The sequence below is a fragment of the Balaenoptera ricei genome, chromosome X, assembly GCF_028023285.1.
Source record: "Balaenoptera ricei isolate mBalRic1 chromosome X, mBalRic1.hap2, whole genome shotgun sequence".
NCBI lineage: Eukaryota > Metazoa > Chordata > Mammalia > Artiodactyla > Balaenopteridae > Balaenoptera > Balaenoptera ricei.
The window spans coordinates 33,323,405-33,345,060 of NC_082660.1; the positions used below are offsets into that span (position 1 = coordinate 33,323,405).

Here is a 21,656-nt window from a genome sequence, read left to right on the forward strand (position 1 = left end):
TACGTAGGTTAGAATTATCAGACAATGACACTAAAACAGTTATTGTACCTGTATTCCATTTCTTCAAAAAGTTATGCAGAGACATAGAAGATATGCAAAAACGATCCATATAATCTACAGATTCACCACAGTTCCAACCAAAATCCCATCAGGATCTTTTGTAGAAATTGACAGGCTCATTTTAAAATTCACATGGAAATGCAATGTAATTAGAAGAGTCAAAACAGTTTTGAAAAAGGAAAACATGTTGGAGATAAAACACTGCTTGATTTCAAGATTTATTATAAAGCTATAGTAAGCCAAACTGTATGTTATTGGCATAAATATAGACCAATGAAACATAAGTAAGGTTCAGAAATAGACCTATATATATTGGACAATTGAATTTTGACAAAGGTAAAAGGCATTGAGGTTCAAAAAGGTGCAGAAAGCATAGTCTTTTCAATAAGTAGTGCTACAGACCTACTAGAGAACGGACTTGAGGATATGGGGAGGAGGAAGGGCAAGCTGTGACAAAGTGAGAGAGTGGCATGGACATATATACACTACCAAACGTAAAATAGATAGCTAGTGGGAAGCAGCTGCATAGCACAGGGAGATCAGCTCGGTGCTTTGTGACCACCTAGAGGGGTGGGATAGGGAGGGTGGGAGGGAGGGAGATGCAAGAGGGAAGAGATATGGGAACATATGTATATGTATAACTGATTCACTTTGTTATAAAGCAGAAACTAACACACCATTGTAAAGCAGTTATACTCCAATAAAGACGTTTAAAAAAAAAAAAAAAAGAATGTGACCATATACAAAAATTAACTCAATATGGATCAAAGACCTAAACTTAAGAGCTAAAACTATAAAACTCTTAGAAGAAAACAGGTGAAATTTTTCATGGCATTGGGTTTGGCAATCATTTCTTGGATATGACACCAAAAGCATAGGCAACAAAGGAAAAAATAAACCAGATTTCATCAAAATGAAAAACTTTTTTGTGCATCAAAGGACACAATAGAGTGAAAAGACAACCTTCATAATATGAAAAAGTATTTGCAAATAATATATTTGATAAGTGATTAATGTCCAGGATGTATAAAGAACTCCTACAACTCAACAACAAGAAACACAATTAAAAATGCACAAGACTTGAATAGACATTTCTCCCAAGAAGACATACAAATGCTCTGTAATAAGCACATGAAAAGATGCTCAATATCATTAGTCATTAGTGAAATACAAATCAAAACCAGTGAGAAACCACATCACATGTGTTAGTATGGCTGTGATTAAAAAAAAAAAAAAGTAGTGCTAGAACATGAAAGTCACACACCAAAAAAAAAGAAAAAAAAGGAGTTTGTAGCCATACCTTATATCATGTGCCGAAACTAAATCAAAATAGATCATAAGCCATGTGCTTCCTTCCTTATAGAAGATATGACAAATAAGCACATGGAAAGATGCCCAACATTGTTCATTGTAAGGGAAACACAAAATAAAACCACAATGAGATACTGCTATTATTCTATTAGAATGGCTGAAAAACTTACCATTTCAATTGTTGCTGAAGATGTGAGGGAACTGGGACTCTTGTACACTGCTAGTGGGAATGTGAAATTATACAACCACTTTAAAGCAGTTTGGCAGTTTCTTAAACATTTAAACACACATGTACCATATTACCCATCCATTATACTCCTAGATATTTATCCAAAAGAAATGAGGGCATATTTTCAAACAAATACTTGTTCGCAAATGTTTTAGCATCCTTAATTTTAATAGGCCATACCTGGGAAGAATCGAAGTGTTAACAGGTGATATATAAACATTCACCTATAATGGACTACTACTTAGTAATATAAAGGAATGGACTGTTGACACACGAAACATCTTAAATGGATCTCCAGAGAGTTTGCTGAGTGAAAGAAATCAGAGAAAAACCATACATGCTGTATTATTCCACTCATATAAAAGTCTAGAAGATGCAAAGTGATCTATAGTGACATAAAGCAGATGAGTGGTTGTCTGGAAAGAGGGAATACAGAGGATGGTGGTAGGGAGAAACTATAAAGGGGCCAAGAATACTTTTTGGAGTGATGGATGTTCACTCTCTTCATTGTGGTGATCGTTTCAGGTATTTTACCTGTATACAGGTGTATATATATGTCAACACTTACGGAATTCTGTACTTTAAACATGTACAGTTTGCTGTATACCAGTTAAAATTAAGCTGTTAAAAAAGCAGGATAAGACATAATGAAGATTGTTATGATGTAAAAACTTCTAGCATTTAAAGGGGAAAACTTAAAATTTAAACAGTGAGTCATGGGAAGTTACCAATTTCTGTAAATTCTGGATAAGTGAACATAAATGCATTTATGGGAGTGGAGAGGGTGTAGGAAAATGCAAATTCATGTACTGAGTTATAATTAGTGCTAATAATTTTGTCATGTAATTTTCCATATAATCACAATATGTATTGAATTTTGGCCAATCACCTCAAATTATGGACATTTAGATAAAAAGCTCTGTTAATAATTTCTGATATTATAGTAAATATTTTAAGTACTATTTTTAACGAATTAATCGATCAGCATATAGTATGGAAACTTAAATAAGTCAATGAACACATTTGTCAACATTAAACTTAGTAACTTTTCATTTTTTCAAGGCCCTCTGTCCTTAACTTTGGTGATGTTTGTGTGAACTCAACAAATACTCATCTACTACATGTTATTAATATGCTACCTATTCATATTTTGATCCAGTTAGATGTTAGTTTGCAAGAACTTCAGAAAACCAACCAATTTTCATATGTGATTCCACCTACAGCTAGTACTTATGTTTCAGTGATATTTGAATCTCCCACTATTGGAAAATTTGGGAAGTAGGATTTATTTTCAAATTTCTGTTTGCTAGAATCAGAATGTCCTTTTGTATATTTACCCCAATTATTGTAGTATATATTATGTTTGGTCCCCAAACATAGAAACTACATGTGCAGCAATTTGTAGATTTGTAGATTCATATTTCAATGGTAGTCTAATTACCTTTCATAATTATTTTGATATTGTTTACTAAGAATTGTTGATGTCAATCAATAATATATGCATTTTTACATGTAACTGAATTCTACCATTCAGTTAAGAGGTGTTATCAGTTAAATTTGGATGCCTTTGCTGTGTTACAGGTCTTTCACCTTTATAGTGAACAATATGCCTGGTGGGCACATCCTAGTGATGGCAGTTGTCTTGCCAGTAAAACTTGAGCTATCTGCTAATGAGCTAGTACTGAGACCACAAGGCTTCTTGGTGAAAACATGTTTTAGGGGGATGGTTAGGTTGTATAATCCTCAGAATTATTTTGTCAAATTTGAATGGCAACCGATAAATACAGGAAAAGGGATGGCATTTTCCATTCGTCCAGCTAAAGGTGATAGTTTATTCTGTTTGTTTGATTTAGACATTCATTTATTCATGTATTCAGGCATTAATCATATCTGGAGTGTGTACTGTATAACGGTGATAAGAACGTAGAAGTAAATCACAAATGGTCTTGGGACAATGGGACATTCCTTTCCTCCTTCCTTCCTTGCATCCTTCCCTTCCTCTCCCCCTCCCTCCCTCTTTATCTCTAATTTAGAAATAGTCTTCATTTGCGATCTAAGTAGACTATACTTCAGGTCACAGAGGAGTCCTGGTTTGTTGAATTCTTGCCTTAGGTGCTTTTCCTGTGAATATCAGTCATTCCCAAATCATGACTTCTATATAACTCTACCAGTGTTGGTAACAGGGAGTGTTATAAACAAGCTCGAGTATTAATTTAAGTTCACTTAATCTTAGTGCAGATATAGGTGGAGATGTTGACAAATTTAACAAGTGGAAGAGGAGGACTGTCCCTTTATTGCTGGAGATCATTGATATAACCATATTTAATCTTTTTATTAATCTGGATAGATTTAGCACAATCCCAGATTATAATTTATTAAGCATTCGAGGTATACTTCTATCAATATTTAGCAGATTCATTTGACCAAGCTCTTTTTTGTTGTTGTTGTTATTAATACTGGAAATACTGGGTCCTGCCCCAAACTAGAAAAAAGTGGAGTAAATGATCAGAGAAGAAAAAGAAAATATTTCTGCAGATTTCAGAGATTCTAGATAAACCTTCTCCAGTCTTTTTGAACAGATATCAATTGTAGTTATATTATCTGCATTCCAGCTATAGGTTCTGATCAAGCACGTGATATGGCACTAAGGGTGTCAGAAAAGCACAGTGCCCAGGTACTTTTCCTTGTATTTCTGCATCCTAGCCAGTGTTGAGTGGCTGGGCTTGTGGCTGCCATGGAAATACTGTGAAACTGCTTCATTTGTCAAAAGTGGAATTACAATGTTATAAACTTCTCATGGTTTTTAGTACTCTATTTTTACAGGGAGGTTTTAGTATTTTCTTTTCTTTGGGTTGCTCATAACACCTCTTACATTTTGTTAAATCAAAGCAAAAAACACAGAGACATTTAATTCCAAATACAGTGTTAACATGAATAATACCATTAGCCTTTAAGTACTTGTAATTTTTTTAGAACACAAATGATACAATACTTGAATCTATTTGATATAGCATCGAGGAAAGTATGCATAATTTATATTATATACCTAGATTTCTCTAATGTCATTTTCCTTCTGCTGCTCAGAATATTCATACAATAATTACTCACTTTTGTTTTTGCCTCTTTGTATAAATCTTTTTGTTTTTAACATCTTGATTGGAGTATAATTGCTTTACAATGGTGTGTTAGTTTCTGCTTGATAACAAAGTGAATCAGCTATACATATACATATATCCCCATATCTCCTCCCTCTTGCGTCTCCCTCCCACCCTCACTATCCCACCCCTCTAGGTGGTCACAAAGCACGGAGCTGATCTCCCTGTGCTATGTGGCTGCTTCCCACTAGCTATCTATTTTACATTTGGTAGTGTATATATATGTCAATGCTACTCTCTCACTTCGTCCCAGCTTACCCTTCCCCCTCCCCACGCCCTCAAGTCCATTCTCTATGTCTGCGTCTTTATTTCTGTCCTGCCCTTAGGTTCTTCTGAACCATTTTTATTTTATTTTTTTTAGATTCCATATATATGTGTTAGCTTACGGTATTTGTTTTTCTCTTTCTGACTTACTTCACTCTGTATGACAAACGCTAGGTCCATCCACCTCACTACAAATAACTCAGTTTTGTTCCTTTCTATGGCTGAGTAATATTCCATTGAATATACGTGCCACATCTTCTTTATCCATTCATCTGTTGATGGACACTTAGGTTGCTTCCATGTCCTGGCTATTGTAAATAGAGCTGCAATGAACATTTGTGGTCCCTGACCCTTTTTGAATTATGGTTTTCTCAGGGTATATGCCCAGTAGTAGGATTGCTGGGTTGTATGGTAGTTCTATTTTTAGTTTTTTAAGGAACCTCCATACTGTTCTCCATAGTGGCTGTATCAATTTACATTCCCACCAACGGCGCAAGAGGGTTCCCTTTTCTCCACACCCTCTCCAGCATTTATTGTTTGTAGATTTTTTGATGATGGCCATTCTGACTGGTGTGAGGTGATACCTCACTGTAGTTTTGATTTGCATTTCTCTAATGATTAATGATGTTGAGCATCCTTTCATGTGTTTGTTGGCAATCTGTATATCTTCTTTGGAGAAATGTCTATTTAGGTCTTCTGCCCATTTTTGGATTGGGTTATTTGTTTTTTTGATATTGAGCTGCATGAGCTGCTTGTAAATTTTGGAGATTAATCCTTTGTCAGTTGCTTCATTTGCAAATATTTTCTCCCATTCTGAGGGTTGTCTTTTGGTCTTATTTATGGTTTCCTTTGCTGTGCAAAAGCTTTTAAGTTTCATTAGGTCCCATTTGTTTATTTTTGTTTTTATTTCCATTTCTCTAGGAGGTGGGTCAAAAAGGATCTTGCTGTGATTTCATAGAGTGTTCTCCCTATGTTTTCCTCTAAGAGTTTGATGGTGTCTGGCCTTACATATAGGTCTTTAATCCATTTTGAGTTTATTTTTGTGTATGGTGTTAGGGAGTGTTCTAATTTCATTCTTTTACATGTAGCTGTCCAGTTTTCCCAGCACCACTTATTGAAGAGGCTGTCTTTTCCCCATTGTATAGTCTTGCCTCCTTTATCAAAAATAAGGTGACCATATGTGCGTGGGTTTATCTCTGGGCTTTCTATCCTGTTCCGTTGATCTATATTTCTGTTTTTGTGCCAGTGCCATACTGTCTTGATTACTGTAGCTTTGTAGTATAGTCTGAAGCCAGGGAGCCTGATTCCTCCAGCTCCGTTTTTCTTTCTCAAGATTGCTTTGGCTATTCGGGGTCTTTTGTGTTTCCAAACAAATTGTGAAATTTTTTGATCTAGTTCTGTGGAAAATGCCATAGATAGGTTGATAGAGATTGCATTGAATCTGTAGATTGCTTTGGGTAGTATAGTCATTTTCACAATGTTGATTCTTCCAATCGAAGAACATGGTGTATCTCTCCATCTGTTTGTATCATCTTTAATTTCTTTCATCAGTGTCTTATAATTTTCTGCATACAGGTCTTTTGTCTCCTTAGGTAGGTTTATTCCTAGATATTTTATTATTTTTGTTGCAATGGTAAATGGGAGTGTTTCCCTAATTTCTCTTTCAGGTTTTTCATCATTAGTATATAGGAATGCAAGAGATTTCTGTGCATTAATTTTGTATCCTGCTACTTTACCAAATTCATTGAATAGCTCTAGTTGTTTTCTGGTAGCATCTTTAGGATTCTCTATGTATAGTATCATGTCATCTGCAAACAGTGACAGCTTTACTTCTTCTTTTCTGATTTGGATTCCTTTTATTACTTTTTCTTCTCTGATTGCTGTGGCTTAAACTTCCAAAACTATGTTGAATAATAGTGGTGAGAGTGGGCAACCTTGTCTTCTTCCTGAACTTAGAGGAAATGGTTTCAGTTTTTCACCAGTGAGAATGATGTTGGCTGTGGGTTTGTCATATATGGCATTTATTATGTTGAGGTAAATTCCCTCTGTGCCTGCTTTCTGGAGGGTTTTTATCATAAATGGGGGTTGAGTTTTGTCAAAAGCTTTTTCTGCATCTACTGCGATGAACATATGGTTTTTCTCCTTCAATTTGTTAATATGGTTTATCACATTGATTTGTGTATATTGAAGAATCCTTGCATTCCTGGGATAAGCCCCACTTGATCATGGTATATGATCCTTTTAATGTGCTATTGAATTCTGTTTGCTAGTATTTTGTTGAGGATTTTTGCATCTATGTTCATCAGTGATGTTGGCCTGTAGTTTTCTTTCTTTGTGACATCTTTGTCTGGTTTTGGTATCAGGGTGATGATGGCCTCGTAGAATGAGTTTGGGAGTGTTCCTCCCTCTGCTATATTTTGGAAGAGTTTGAGAAGGATAGGTGTTAGCTCTTCTCTAAATGTTTGATAGAATTTGCCTGTGAAGCCATCTGCTCCTGGGCTTTTGTTTGCTAGAAGATTTTTAATCACAGTCTCAATTTGAGTTCTTGTGATTGGTCTGTTTATATTTTCTCTTTCTTCCTGGTTCAGTCTTGGAAGATTGTGTTCTTCCAGGTTGTCTATTTTATTGGCATATAGTTGCTTGTAGTAATCTCTCATGATTGTTTGTATTTCTGCAGCGTCAGTTGTTACTTCTCCTTTTTCTTTTCTAATTCTATTGATTTGAGTCTTTTCCCTTTTTTTCTTGATAAGTCTGGCTAAAGGTTTGTCAATTTTGTTTATCTTCTCAAAGAACCAGCTTTTAGTTTTATTGATCTTTGCTATTGTTTCCTTCATTTCTCTCTGATCTGATCTTTATGATTTCTTTCCTTCTGCTAACTTTGGGGCTTTATTGTTCTTCTTTCTCTAATTGCTTTAGCTGTAAGGTTAGGTTGTTTATTTGAGATGTTTCTTGTTTCTTGAGGTAGGATTTTATTGCTATAAACTTCCCTCTTAGAACTGCTTTTGCTACATCCCATAGGTTTTGGGTTGTCGTATTTTCATTGTCATTTGTTTCTAGGTATTTTTTGATTTCCTCTTTGATTTCTTCAGTAATCTCTTGGTTATTTAGTAGTGTATTGTTTAGCTTCCATGTGTTTGTATTTTTTACAGATTTTTTTCCTGTAATTGATATCTAGTCTCATAGCGTTGTGGTCAGAAATGATACTTGATTCGATTTCAATTTTCCTAAATTTACCAAGGCTTCATTTGTGACCCAGTATATGATCTATCCTGGAGAATGTTCCTTGAGCATTTGAGAAGAAATTGTATTCTGTTGTTTTTGGATGGAATGTCCTCTAAATATCAATTAAGTCCATCTTGTTTAACGTATCATTTAGAGCTTGTGTTTCCTTATTTATTTTCATTTTGGATGATCTGTCCTTTGGTGAAAGTGGGGTGTTAAAGTCCCCTACTATGATTGTGTTACTGTCGATTTCCCCTTTTGTGGCTGTTAGCACTTGCCTTATGTATTGAGGTTCTCCTCTGTTGGGTGCATAAATATTTACAACTGTTATATCTTCTTCTTGGATTGATCCCTTGATCATTATGTAGTGTCCTTCTTTGTCTCTTGTAATAGTCTTTATTTTAAAGTCTATTTTGTCAGAATTGCTACTCCAGCTTTCTTTTGATTTCCATTTGCATGGAGTATCTTTTTCCATCCCCTCACTTTCAGTCTGTATGTGCCCCTAGGTCTGAAGTGGGTCTTTTTTAGATAGCGTATATACGGGTCTTGTTTTTGTATGCATTCAGCCAGTCTGTATCTTTTGGTTGGAGCATTTAATCCATTTACATTTAAGGTAGTTATCAATATGTATGTTCCTATTACCATTTTCTTAATTATTTTGGGTTTGTTATTTTTGGTCTTTTCTTTTCTTGTGTTTCCTGCCTAGAGAAGTTCCTTTAGCATTTGTTGTAAAGCTGGTTTGGTGCTGCTGAATTCTCTTAGCTTTTGTTTGTCTGTAAAGGTTTTAATTTCTCCATCGAATCTGAATGAGATCCTTTCTGGGTAGAGTAATCTTGGTTGTAGGTTTTTTCCCTTTCATCACTTTAAATATGTCCTGCCACTCCCTTCTGGCTTGCAGAGTGTCTGCTGAAAGATCAGCTGTTAACCTTATGGGGATTCCCTTGTATGTTATTTGTTGTTTTTCCCTTGCTGCTTTTAATATTTTTTCTTTGAATTTAATTTTTGATAGTTTGAATAATATGTGTCTTGGTGTGTTTCTCCTTGGATTTATCCCTTTTGGGAGTCTCTGTGCTTCCTGGACTTGATTGACTATTTCCTTTCCCATATTACAGAAGTTTTCAACTGTAATCTCTTCAAATATTTTCTCAGTCCCTTTCTTTTTCTCTTCTTCTTTGGGAACCCCTACAATTTGAATGTTGGTGCGTTTAATGTTGTCCCAGAAGTCTCTGAGACTGTCCTCAATTCTTTTCATTCTTTTTTCTTTATTCTTCTCTGTGGTAGTTATTTCCACTATTTTATCTTCCAGGTCACTTATCCATTTTTCTGCCTCAGTTATTCTGCTATTGATTCCTTCTAGAGAATTTTTAATTTCGTTTATTGTGTTGTTCATCATTGTTTATTTGCTCTTTAGTTCTTGTAAGTCCTTATTAAACGTTTCTTGTATTTTCTCCATTCTATTTCCAAGATTTTGGATCATCTTTACTCTCATTACTCTGAATTCTTTTTCAGGTAGACTGCCTATTTTCTCTTCATTTGTTTAATCTGGTGGGTTTTTACCTTGCTCCTTCATCTGCTATGTGTTTCTCTGTTTCCTCATTTTGCTTAACTTACTATGTTTGGGTTCTCCTTTTCACAGGCTGCAGGTTCGTCGTTCCCGTTGTTTTTGGTGTTTGCCCCCAGTGGCTAAGGTTGGTTCAGTTGGTTTTGTAGGCTTCCTGCTGGAGGGGACTGGTGCCTACGTTCTGGTGGATGAGGCTGGATCTTGTCTTTCTGGTGGGCAGGACCACATCCGGTGGTGTGTTTTGGGGTGTCTCTGACCTTATTATGATTTTAGGCAGCTTCTCTGGTATTGGGAGGGTTTGTGTTCCTGTCTTGCTAGTTGTTTGGCATAGGGTGTCTAGCACTGTAGCTTGCTGTTTGTTTAGTGGAGCTGGGTCTTAGCATTGAGCTGGAGATCTCTGGGAGAACTTTCGCCATTTGATATTATGTGGAGCCGGGAGGTCTTTGGTGAACCAGTGTCCTGAACTTGGCTCTCCCACCTCAGAGGCACAGGCCTGACACCCGGCCAGGGCACCAAGACCCTGTCAGCCTCATGGCTCAGAAGGAAAGGGATGAGAGAAAAGAAAGAAAGAATAAAATAAAATAAAGTTATTAAAATAAAATATTTTAAAAAATTAAGAAGTCATTAAAAGAAGAAGAAAGAAGAGAGCAGCCAAACCAATAAAAAGTCCACCAATGATAACAAGCTCTAAAAACTATACTAAAGAAATAAAACAACAAAACACGGACAGACAGCCCCCTAGGACAAATGGTAAAAGCAAAGCTATACAGACAAAATCGCACAACGAAGCATACGTATACATACTCCAAAAAAGAGAAAATGGAAAAATATATATATAACTTTTGGGAGGTCTGAGGTCTTCTTCCAGCGTTCAGTAGGTGTTCTGTAGGAGTTGTTCCACTTGTAGATGTATTTCTGATGTATTTGTGGGGAGGAAGGTGATCTCCACGTCTTACTGCTCTGCCATCTTGAAGGTCTCCTGTTTAAATCTTTTTATTGAGTTATTTTTCTTACACCCCTTTTGTTATATCGTGTTGGAAAAGAAGTTTTCTTCTACCCTTAGGTTCTTCTAGTTGGTGTAAGAATTAAACTGACATGGGACAGATTAACAGGAGAAAATCAAACAAAAGTTTAATAACATGTATCCATGAGACAGACACAGGAAAACCCAGTAACTTGCCAGAGTGGCAAAATCCTCACCTTAAATGTCATCCTCAGCTAAAGACAAAAGAGGGTGTTGGGGGTAGTGGATTGGGGCTTCAAAGGTGAGAAAGGGAATTCACATGCAGATGGAAAAGCAAATGTTTGGTAAACAGATGTTTGCTGGGTCATGGTATACAGAATGGACTTGATCTCTAGGCCCAGCTGAGTCTCCCCTATCACAGCCTGCCCATATTCTTTGCATGTATCTCTAGTGATAGCTCTATTCTGGGAACTAGCCCTTTATCTAAATTCTTTTAGGCAATTAAGGAAGAGGTAACAAGAAAAAACTTTCTGAGTCTTCTGTTTCTTAAAAAATAATCAACTTAAATTAATCCTCATGCCAAAGAGACACATCTTGGGGTGGCAAATTTTTGTGCCCCTTGAATTGGTTTTACATACTACATAATGCATTTAATCATATCCCTCTCTATATTTTTGTAAACTAAAGTGAATAGTTATAATTTAAGTTTTATGTTGTGATTGTCCTTTCTTCCTGAGGCATGATACATTTTGGATTTGTATTTGGATAGTGGATATTATAAGGGGAGAATGGAAGAGTGGATTGATGTTTTCTAAGATAGAATTGGTTTCTCATTTGACTTTTTCATTAGATATTGTTTATGTTTCTGCTTGTTTTGTTATGTGTTCATCCTTGTTGTCTTTAACCATACTGAACTCTTGAGTCCACTCAATCCTCAGACTTGTCTTCAGTCGGTTCACTCTCATTGTCTTTCTCAATTCTGTCACTCCTTGGCCATTTGTAGTACCTTCCCTGCCAATCCCAGCCGTGCTCAATTCAGCCATCCAATTTATTTCTCCTGTCCCATGATATACATACTATTCCTATATAAAAATATATAGCCATGCTGGTTGAAGGGAAAATATTGACCTCAAGCTAACCCTCTCAACATGGATCTATAATCCTTGTGCTGCTCTCAACTCTTCTCTGAAAGCTTAGGTGTCTTTATAAATAGCATTGACTCTTCTTTGTCAGATTTACTTCCCATCACAGTCTTCTCTACACATCACTCTCTTCTAGTACCATCATTTGACTTCGACATTTCCTGCAGACTTTGTTCTCCTGCAGAGTTCCTGCTCATTCTTCAGTCACAACTCAAATGCCATCTCCTTATGATGAAGTTTCCTCCACTTTCTTGGACTAATTTAGAACTCCCCACCCAACCTCTTTTCCACTCCCATTGTGTATTTGTTACGTCACCTACAGTTATTTGTTTATGTCCATCTCCTGTTGTGTTAGATGTTACTAAGCCCATATCTGATATCCATTCCCCTTCCTTATGGGACCCTCATTTTGTTTGGGGAAGCAATGTTCTTATTTACATATCTCTTTTCCCCAGCCTTTCTTGCCAATGAGATATGGACAGAAATTTCTTTTAGCTTCATCCCCCTTCTATATGCCAGGTACTGTTTGAAGTACTTCTGCTTATATTAGCTTATTTAATCCCTACATCAATTCTCTAAGAAACAGTTGTTATCCCCACTTTATGTATGAGGAATCTGTGTTACATAGGTTTAGTAAATCGTCCAAAGTCTCAGCTAGTAAGCGTCAGAGCTGAAATTTGAACCAGGGAGTCTGACCGGAGAATTTGTGCTCTTTTTAACTACTGTGCTTTGATACCTTTCCACACTGAGGAAGGCCATGTGATAAGGAATGGCAGTGTGGGAAGCTAGGAGCATTGCTCCTTGAAGGCATTGTCAACCTGTTAAGGCAGCCCTGGAATACCTGCCCATGGACTTCTGATTGCATAACATAAATAAACTCGTATCTACCTAACCCACTGTAACAGGACTTATTGTTACTTATAGACAAATATAATTCTGATGGATCCCAACTAGACTGTTAGCTCTTCCATGAATAGTTTCTCTTCTTTTTATAAATTATTGTGCCAACCATAGTATTGGCATTCAAGAGTATTAATAATAATATCTGACACTGGGTGCTTTCTGGGCATTACACACTATGTTAATTCCTTTATGTGTGTTGTTATCTCCCTACCTGGCCACTGCAAAACTAGGAGGTAGGCAGTATACCTTTTTCAAGGCAAAGTTTGTTGTGATGGTCATGCATCTCTCTGTTCAGTATCCTGTGCCTTTGAATCTCAGATGATCCTCTCTTCCTGATGGAAGAGCTTCTAAGTCATTCTTTCCATCAAGTATTATTTTCTTAGACCAAAGGAGATGATGAATTTAAACAGGTAAAGCAGCTCACAGCAAATGTGCCTTATACCCCCCTGGGTTCTAAGTACATTTGAATTATAGAAATGTGTTAATTACTAATAGCTACATCAGAAGTTATATCTCTAGGGATGTGAACATTAAAACAAAAAAAAGCCTCTGGTAATGATAATTCCTTCCTCCAAAAACTGAATGAGTGTCTGGTGTGTTTCAGAGTGTTGAGAAATGTGGAGGGGACATTTGATCAGGGATCGCAGATGGTTTTCTACTGTCTAGATGTAAAGTCATCTCTAATCCTAGAGTGTCGCTTCATTGATAAATTTTAAATTTTTTGCTATATGTTGGCATACTTTTTGTCAGATATTTTGATCTGCCTATTAAAGTTGGAGCATAAGGTATTCCCTGTATTTTGTTTAATTTAAATAATTTGTTATAAAATGTCATTACATTTTTATGCCATCTCTTATTTTGGATATTAAAAAATAAATATAGTTAAAATGCGGTAAATTTCTTGTCTTCTCTAAATTCTCTGTAGGCGCTGTTGAACCATACTCCCTATTGGAATGTGAAGTGACATGGCAGCCGGGTTTTGATTCTCCAGAAAGGGGAGAATTTATTCTTCACATCAATGAAGGAAGCACACTGACACTGAAATGTCTTGCACATGTAATGATTTCCCTTGAATATTATTTTTATTTTGAGGGCTATAAATTGGTTGAGTATGCATATGTGTATATAGTTGCGTATATATACTATGTTAGTAAAAACTGATTTGACATGTAATACTTAGTTAACTAAACTGTCTTAGCATCTTCTTGGAGCCACTTCTCTACCATAAATGAAGACTTTGCTAAAAAATGTGTTGTATTATCTAGAATTAACTCAGAAATCCAAGGCTTTTGTGCCAACAATACTACATTGTTATTAGAGACTCTATAAATATATAATACCATGGGAGCCACTTGAAATTAAATTATTTCTTTAATAAATGCCAAAGAAAAATAGAGAAAATTATATTATTGCATTTTTCATATTTAGTTGTAATTAATAATTCAGTATGAAATGGATCATGTGATTTATATAGCAAGGAAATATAGAAAATTCTTCCATATTCCATATGGAATATACTTATAATAAAAATGTAAGTAAAGTGAAGGCTGCAATATGTAATTTTAATTTTCTTTCTGTGGTAGAACGCAGAAGACCTTAACTTCATGGCTTTTAATTACCAAGGATATGCTTTACATGTGTACCAAATTCCCTTCCCAACATTCTTAGTAATTTAACACAACCCAGTGCTGTTTTACTAAATCCCATCTCTGTCTCCAGGCCATGATCATGTTCTTACATATTTTAGCTATGAAGAAGCTTATAGCCTTAAGATATAAGAGATCCATCCACTTTTATGATGGCAAGTGGCAGTCAGAAATCAGTAGGGTCTTTCCTTTGCCCCAGGCTTGAAATAAGCTACTGCTTTCACTATGTTTAAATCACTTATTAATTCTTTTTAAAACTTTGTATTGAAGTATAGTATACTGCAGAAAGGTGCACATATTATAAAGTATGTATCACTCAATTATTTTTTACAAACTAGTAACACCCTTGTAACTCACACCCAGATCAACCTGATCAAGAAACAGAACATGACTAGCATCACAAAAGAACCCCCCCTAGTCCACACTTCTAGTCACTGTGTGTCCCTCCCAGGATCATCACAATCCTTACTTCTAAGAGCATAGATTAATTTTGGTTTTAAAGTTTATATAAATGTCATCACACCATATGTTCTCTTCTATGCCTGGCTTCTTTTGTTCATCATTAGGTTTGTGGGATGCATCTGTGCTGATACATGTGGTGATAGATTATTCATTCTCACTCCTGAATAGCATTCCATTTGATTAGACTGTACAGTCAGTTTTCCATCACACAGCTGATGAGGGTTTGGATTGTTTCAGATTTTTGGCTAATGTAATAGTGTTTCTGTTAACATTCTTCTGTCTTTTGGTGAACATATGTATACAGTTCTTTAACTGTTATTTACATAACTGTGTTTGACAAGTTTACTAATATAAATTTGCTCATATACTCACCCCATGTGTATTTTTTCTAACAGATAAAAGATGAGCAATTTAGTAATGTAGACTTAGCATTAATAATAAGTATCATTTTTTAAAAAAATTTATTGGAGTATAGTTGATTTACAATGTTGTATAAGTTTCAGGTGTACAGCAAAGTGAATCAGTTATACGTATACATGTATCCAGTCTTTTTTTTTTTAAGATTCTTTTTCCATATAGGCCATTACGGAGTATTGAGTAGAGTTCCTTGCACTATGCAGCAGGTTCTTATTAGTTATCTGTTTTATATATAGTAGTGTGTATATGTCAGTCCCAATCTCCCAATTTATCCCTCCCCCCCCTTATCCCCTGATAACCATAAGGTATCATTTAATATTGTGTCTCAGGTACGATGCAAAATGGCGTTCTTGTATTATCTCATTTAATCCTTACAACAACTCTATAAAGAATGTATTAATAACTCAATTGATGGGTGAGGAAATGGAGCATTAGAATGGTTAATTATCTAGTACAAGTTCACACGTGCAGTAAATGCCCTATTGGAATTTACATCCAAAGTGATCTGCCTCCACAGCCTTTGCCGTTACCCTCTCATAAAATTTGTTTTCCGCTTTCCCTACACTAGGATTGGTTAAGAATTAAACTCTGAGATATCAGTATACTGAACTAGATTATTTCTGGCCAATTTTTCAAGCCCTTGAGGTTAAGTGAACTTACTTAAGAGTAAGTGAAGTGTTACTCTTAAGAAAGTAAAGAAGGAGGAATGTGAAACAATTAAATAAAATGTTCATTTAAGGTTTTTCATTAATTATGAAGGACCTAATTGACCATTTTATCTTTTGTTAGCTTTGTTTGAAAGTTTATTTTTCCAGTTATCCGAATCATGTTCTTCAACAAATTATACGAATGTATTAAAATCTCCTAAGACAATAAGAAGTAATATGTATTATTTATAGTAGGGTCTATTGTAAAGAGCACTGAATGAGGAATTAGAAATCTTGGGTTCTAGTTCACCTTGGTTACTGTTTGCTTTCCTGTAAAATGGGAGAGGTGGATAATATCAACATTTCCAAAAAGTGTTCTATGTTGCCGTTGTTCTGTGAAGTGGTTTGTGTAGGACGGGACGAGGGAGTCCTGTGCCTAAGTAATTCTGTGAATCACAGTGTACTACCTCCCCATTCTCAGATAAGCAAAGTGTACATTATCAGCATATTAAGCCCTATGAGAAGACTTCTAGTAGAAACATGCCTGGATAATCTCTTTTGGCATGTTATTTCCCATACTTACATGACCCTTGAACTTTTTCCTTTTGTGTAGCACATGGTAACACCTTGTACGTAGTGGGGCAGATGATCTCTAATATCCCCTTCAGTGACTAATCTACATGATTCTCAGTCATGGATTTACTTCCTCCTTAGAGTTATCTTACTCTCTCTGCCTTCCTCAGTTTAGGAGTACATTGTAAATATTCCACTCTTTTCCTTTCTCTTAAGCACACCATAAAATCTGATAACGCTTCGTATTTTAGAAATTTCTATGAAGCTGACGAAGTTTGAGTTGTCTGGTGGGGGATAAAAAAATGTTTACTGTTATTTCAATTTCATGTTCCCTTTCTTCCTCTTATTAGCTTGGTCACACCAAGGTCGTTCTTTTAGAGCCAAGGATACTCTTCAGTGATAGCCCTCAAGGTTTAACAACTTGGAGGAAAGCCATTCTTCACAATGTAGGACAAAACCATGCTTATTTCAAGGTAATGTAGAATCTGGAAATCTTACTTGGATCAGATCACATTATAATTTGAACTATTTATTGCCATGAGTTCTATGCCGTTAATACTTTAGTCTTTATAGATTGACTAATGCTAATATTTAGGTATTTCATAGCAGATTTATCTGAATACATTTCATCTACTTTATCCTTTTAATTTCCCATAAAATTTGTCTCTATCTCTCCCTTCCTTCCTTAATCTCTCCCTTCCTTCTCCTCTTACCCCTCTTTTTCTTTCTTTCTGTTATTTTGTTTTATTGGAAAAAAAAAGATGATTTCAAAAAAACTAACATTTAAAAAATATACATTGTTTATGTTACATTCAGTATTTAATTACATGCTTTTCCTTTTTTTCCTCATTTTCACTCTGTCATCAAGACTGTTATGGTAGCAACTGGGACCTAGATCAAGGCCATTCTAAAGATATTCTATTTATAGTTGTTACTCCTGATTTAAATTGTGGGGCGGGTGGTGTTTAAATTGGTGATAGAGGTTGTTTTTTTTTTTTTTAACTGAGAAACATTAAGATCTCCTAATAGTGACAGTAGAGGTTAGCATTTGAGATCTTTCTTTCAAGCTTGTATTTACATGTCTGCTGCCCAAACAAGCAAAGGAGGATACCCTTTTCTACTCTGTTGCTTCAGAATTAGTTCTGAAGTCTGTTTGTTCCCTCATCCCCTAAAATATGTTAACCAATTTCCCTTCAAATTATTCTGACTTAAGGCATGATAGATAAGCCTAAATTGGCCTCTGACAAACCACACCTTAACTCTTTTGGTAAGTTACTTTTTTGAAGGTCAAAATGATATCTTAGACATTAGGCTATAAAGGAAATAATAAAGAAGAGTAGGTTGCTTTATCATCTTGCCTCCCCACTAACTTTGCTTTCAGTTTTTTAGGATCAGGGAAAAGACAGGCTATCAAAATAGTATCTAGAATTTTGGCATCTCTCCAAGAGATACATCTCATCCTTTCCTTGTAAGTTTTGCAAAGTCTTGAAAACACTTCAGATAAGAAGCTTCATCGTCCTGTTTGAATTGGAAGATGCCATTGCCAAAAGTTCTGTTTGCTGGGTTAGGGGTGCAAATCCTTGTTGAAGTTCAAATTGTTTGTCTGGTGTTTGAAAATCTATTTCAAAATCATCTCATGCTATGTGCCTATAGGTCCTCTCTCTATGTAGTGGTCTGGAAGTTTTCCTATGAAAGCTTTGGAACAATAACTTTAAAGGATAATGTGGCATTTCTGCACATTTTTGATTATAGGTTTGTGACCAGAGTCTTTTGTCTGTGATTGACGTTCCATCACAAGGAATCATTCCATTGCGGGGGCTAACTGTTCTCAATATCTCCTGTACTCCTACCGTAGCAGGAAAATTTGATACAGGAGCCAAAGGTATGTTTATGCATAGGTGTGTTCGCTCTTTATATATGTATCTGTGGATTTGTTTGGTTATGATATTTATAATAGTAGGTATAATGCTATAAAATGTTAAATACATGTTTATTCTTAGAAAGGTTGTTTTAATGATTTCTTCTAATGGGGATGGGTTTTAATATTATGACACTAAAGAGGAATTTTTAAAATTTCTGTTATTTTTCTATTCTAAACTTCTAATTGAGTTAGCTCTAAAGAGGTGCAGTTTTTAGAAATCTAAAAAATGAACAACCTTACTTATACATCTGTTGTAAAAATGGTTAGCAGAACTTGGCAAGAGGATTTGTAGAAAATATTTTTGGTGGAAGTTGCTAATGGAAGTTTCTACTAAGTTGAAATGGATACATTTCATTGATATGAGGCATTTTTCACATGAACTTGGACTATTTGGCATCTCTAACTTGTGACAAGCCCTCACTAGTCACAGAGCAAAGGATTGTTTTTTCCATGGTGTTAATTAGATACCTAAGGAAAAAATAATCAGTTTTGGAATGCTAATTTTAAATAGCTTTAATGACTATAGGAATTATAGGCAAATTGTATATGAGGTTAATATCTGTATAGCACACATAAAATGTTTTACTATTTTATGTTCTGGGAATTATGTAAATGAAAAGATATTACCTTGATTTTAGGGACGTCTCTAAGTGTTCATTAAACAGAATAAATAAAACATGTAAGACCAGTCTGTAGTAAATTTTACTTATTATAAACTCATGGAATGGAATGCTCTTAATCTTCAATTTGATGATCAACTGTGTGCATTCACTCACATTAAAAAAGTAATATGTGCACTATCATCAGATCAAAATGAATGGCTTAAGACGTATCCTCCATTTTATCCTTCAATTTCCCATAACCATTAGTTCTTAAATAACATTTAGCTTAATATAATAAACACCAATTTGCCTGGCCCCCAAATAAACAACCTAATAATTATATCTTACTTTTATAAAGAAGTATAGGGGGCTTTCCTGGTGACGCAGTGGTTATGAATCCACCTGCCAATGCAGGGGACACGGGTTCGAGCCCTGGTCCGGGAAGATCCCACAAGCCTCAGAGCAACTAAGCCCGTGCGCCACAGCTACTGAGCCTGTGCTCTAGACCCCGCGCGTCACAACTACTGAAGCCCATGCGCCTAGAGCCCCTGCCCCACAACAAGAGAGGCCACTGCGATGAGAAGCCCGTGCACCACAACGAAGAGTAGCCCCCGCTCGCCACAGCTAGAGAAAGCCCGTGCGCAGCAATGAAGACCCAGCACAGCCAAAAATAAATAAATAAAATAAATAAATTACAAAAAAAAAGTATATATTGAAAGATATTTATAAAGTGTATATTGTGGTATACGGTCTGATATTTGGGCAGAATTTTTGTATATTATTTTGGAATAAATAAAAAACATAGCCACTAAAATATAGGTTTTACTGAGATTAGTTTCCACTGTATTTTAGAGAACCATGCTGTTTTTACAAAGCTTACCTTTTTAACAGTATACTATAATGAGATTCCTTTATTCATCCATTCCATGCGTACTTACTGGGCACATATTATGTGTTAGGCTCTGCTGCAGTTGCTAGGAATGCAAAATTGAACAAGATAACTAGGGTCCTTGGTCTCTAAGAGTGTACAATATGATGGGGGATGCAAACAACTCAAAATTAAAAGATAGTGTAATAAGTACTATGATGGAGAAATACAGTAGGCTGAGGGCGTACACGGGAGAGGTTTGCAACCCATGCTTAAATGGTCAGGGGCAGTTTCCTAGGGGAAGATACATCTAAAAGACACCAGAGTTAAGAATCAGCCAGAGGAAAGGGATAGTAGTGGGGTGAGGGAGGAGAGGAGGAAAGAGTATTCAAGGAAGACAAAATTGAATGTGTTCAGGCATGGGAGGAGAGAGAGAGCTACAAGGCAGATATGAAAAACTTAGTTTAACATGACTTGGTTATAGATTGAATGGATGATAGTGGGGAAAGATGTATTTAGAGACCTGTATAAATTTTAGTCATACAGGTCCTTAGCAACAACTTAGGAAGTCAAAATTTCATCTTAAGAGCTTGGAGTTTTTAAGGATGGAGAGTTTCACAATCAGATTTGCATTTTTCAGACATCACTTTGGTTATAGAGCAGTGTTAAACTGGGACCAGTGCAGAGTTATTAGTCTGCTGATGATGTCCAGGCAGGAGAAGATTGTGTTCTCAGGAGGTAGGATTCTAGACAAATTCTAGTCAAATTTAGGAGATGAATATTTAGGGTTTGATGGTTGAAAGGGCTCACATATAAATAAAACAGGTAAGTCAGGTGTGAGACAGGTGGTAACAACATTCGAAGAAAGATTAGAGGATGAGTAGCAGATTTTAGAGGGAAATCATGAGTTTGAGGCACCTTTTGCATCGGTCTGAAGGCTAAGGATTAATCTTAGAGATGATAGAGGTTATTTCTCTTACCCCTGTGAAAATCAAGATGAGTATAAGTGGATCGAATATATTGATGAGAAGTTGGAATGATAAACTTTGTTGAATAAAGGAGAAAATGGAGACAGGTAAATTGGGGCTGATCAGGAAAACATCACACATGTGACATCGTGGAACTCTTGTCTCTGAAAATGGCTGAGAAAGCAGGGATGAGAGAGGGTTGTGAGAAAGAGAGGGATGGATGAATGTATGGTTTCTGAGGCCATGGATTTGTGACGGATGATATTGTCCAGGGTACAGATTAAGTCTCAGGAGATGAAAAGGTCAAGTGAGCAGTTGGTGAGGGTAGTAAATAGGTTATGGCAGCCTGGAATCTTCAGTTACCCACGAAAGGAGAAGTGAGTAAAAGGCAGCCATGGGGGTGTTGAGACTTACATACGGTGTTCATCAGTGAAGCATATATTGATTTGTAATTACTTCTGAAGCATTGAGTTATGCTTCTTATGATTTTAATCAAGTATTTTAGGTACTATATATTCTGTAAATAAAATATAGAAATCATATAGTAGTATGAATTAAGCAGTTCGGTTAATAAGATTGTCTAGATGGCACTCACTTTCCTTAATAATTCTGAAAAAATGGTATTTTGTGGTTTCTTTACCTATAAACAATGTCACTGATTCTATCGAAAGAGTGAAATACACTCATATATCTTTCTTTAATATACATTTAGATTTAAATCTCGAAGTTGACTGCTAACCT

The 21,656-nt window shown here is 35.8% G+C and overlaps 1 protein-coding gene across 1 annotated transcript in view; it reads left to right on the forward strand.

Annotated features, from left to right (window-relative positions):
- Positions 1–21,656, forward strand: part of CFAP47 (cilia and flagella associated protein 47) — a 487,004-nt gene that overhangs the window by 45,933 nt on the left and 419,415 nt on the right. Inside the window, 5 exon segments of the mRNA XM_059910362.1 lie at positions 2,662–2,878; positions 3,182–3,423; positions 13,737–13,867; positions 16,907–17,029; positions 18,309–18,458. Of these exon segments, the coding sequence (XP_059766345.1) occupies positions 2,662–2,878; positions 3,182–3,423; positions 13,737–13,867; positions 16,907–17,029; positions 18,309–18,458 (863 nt within the window).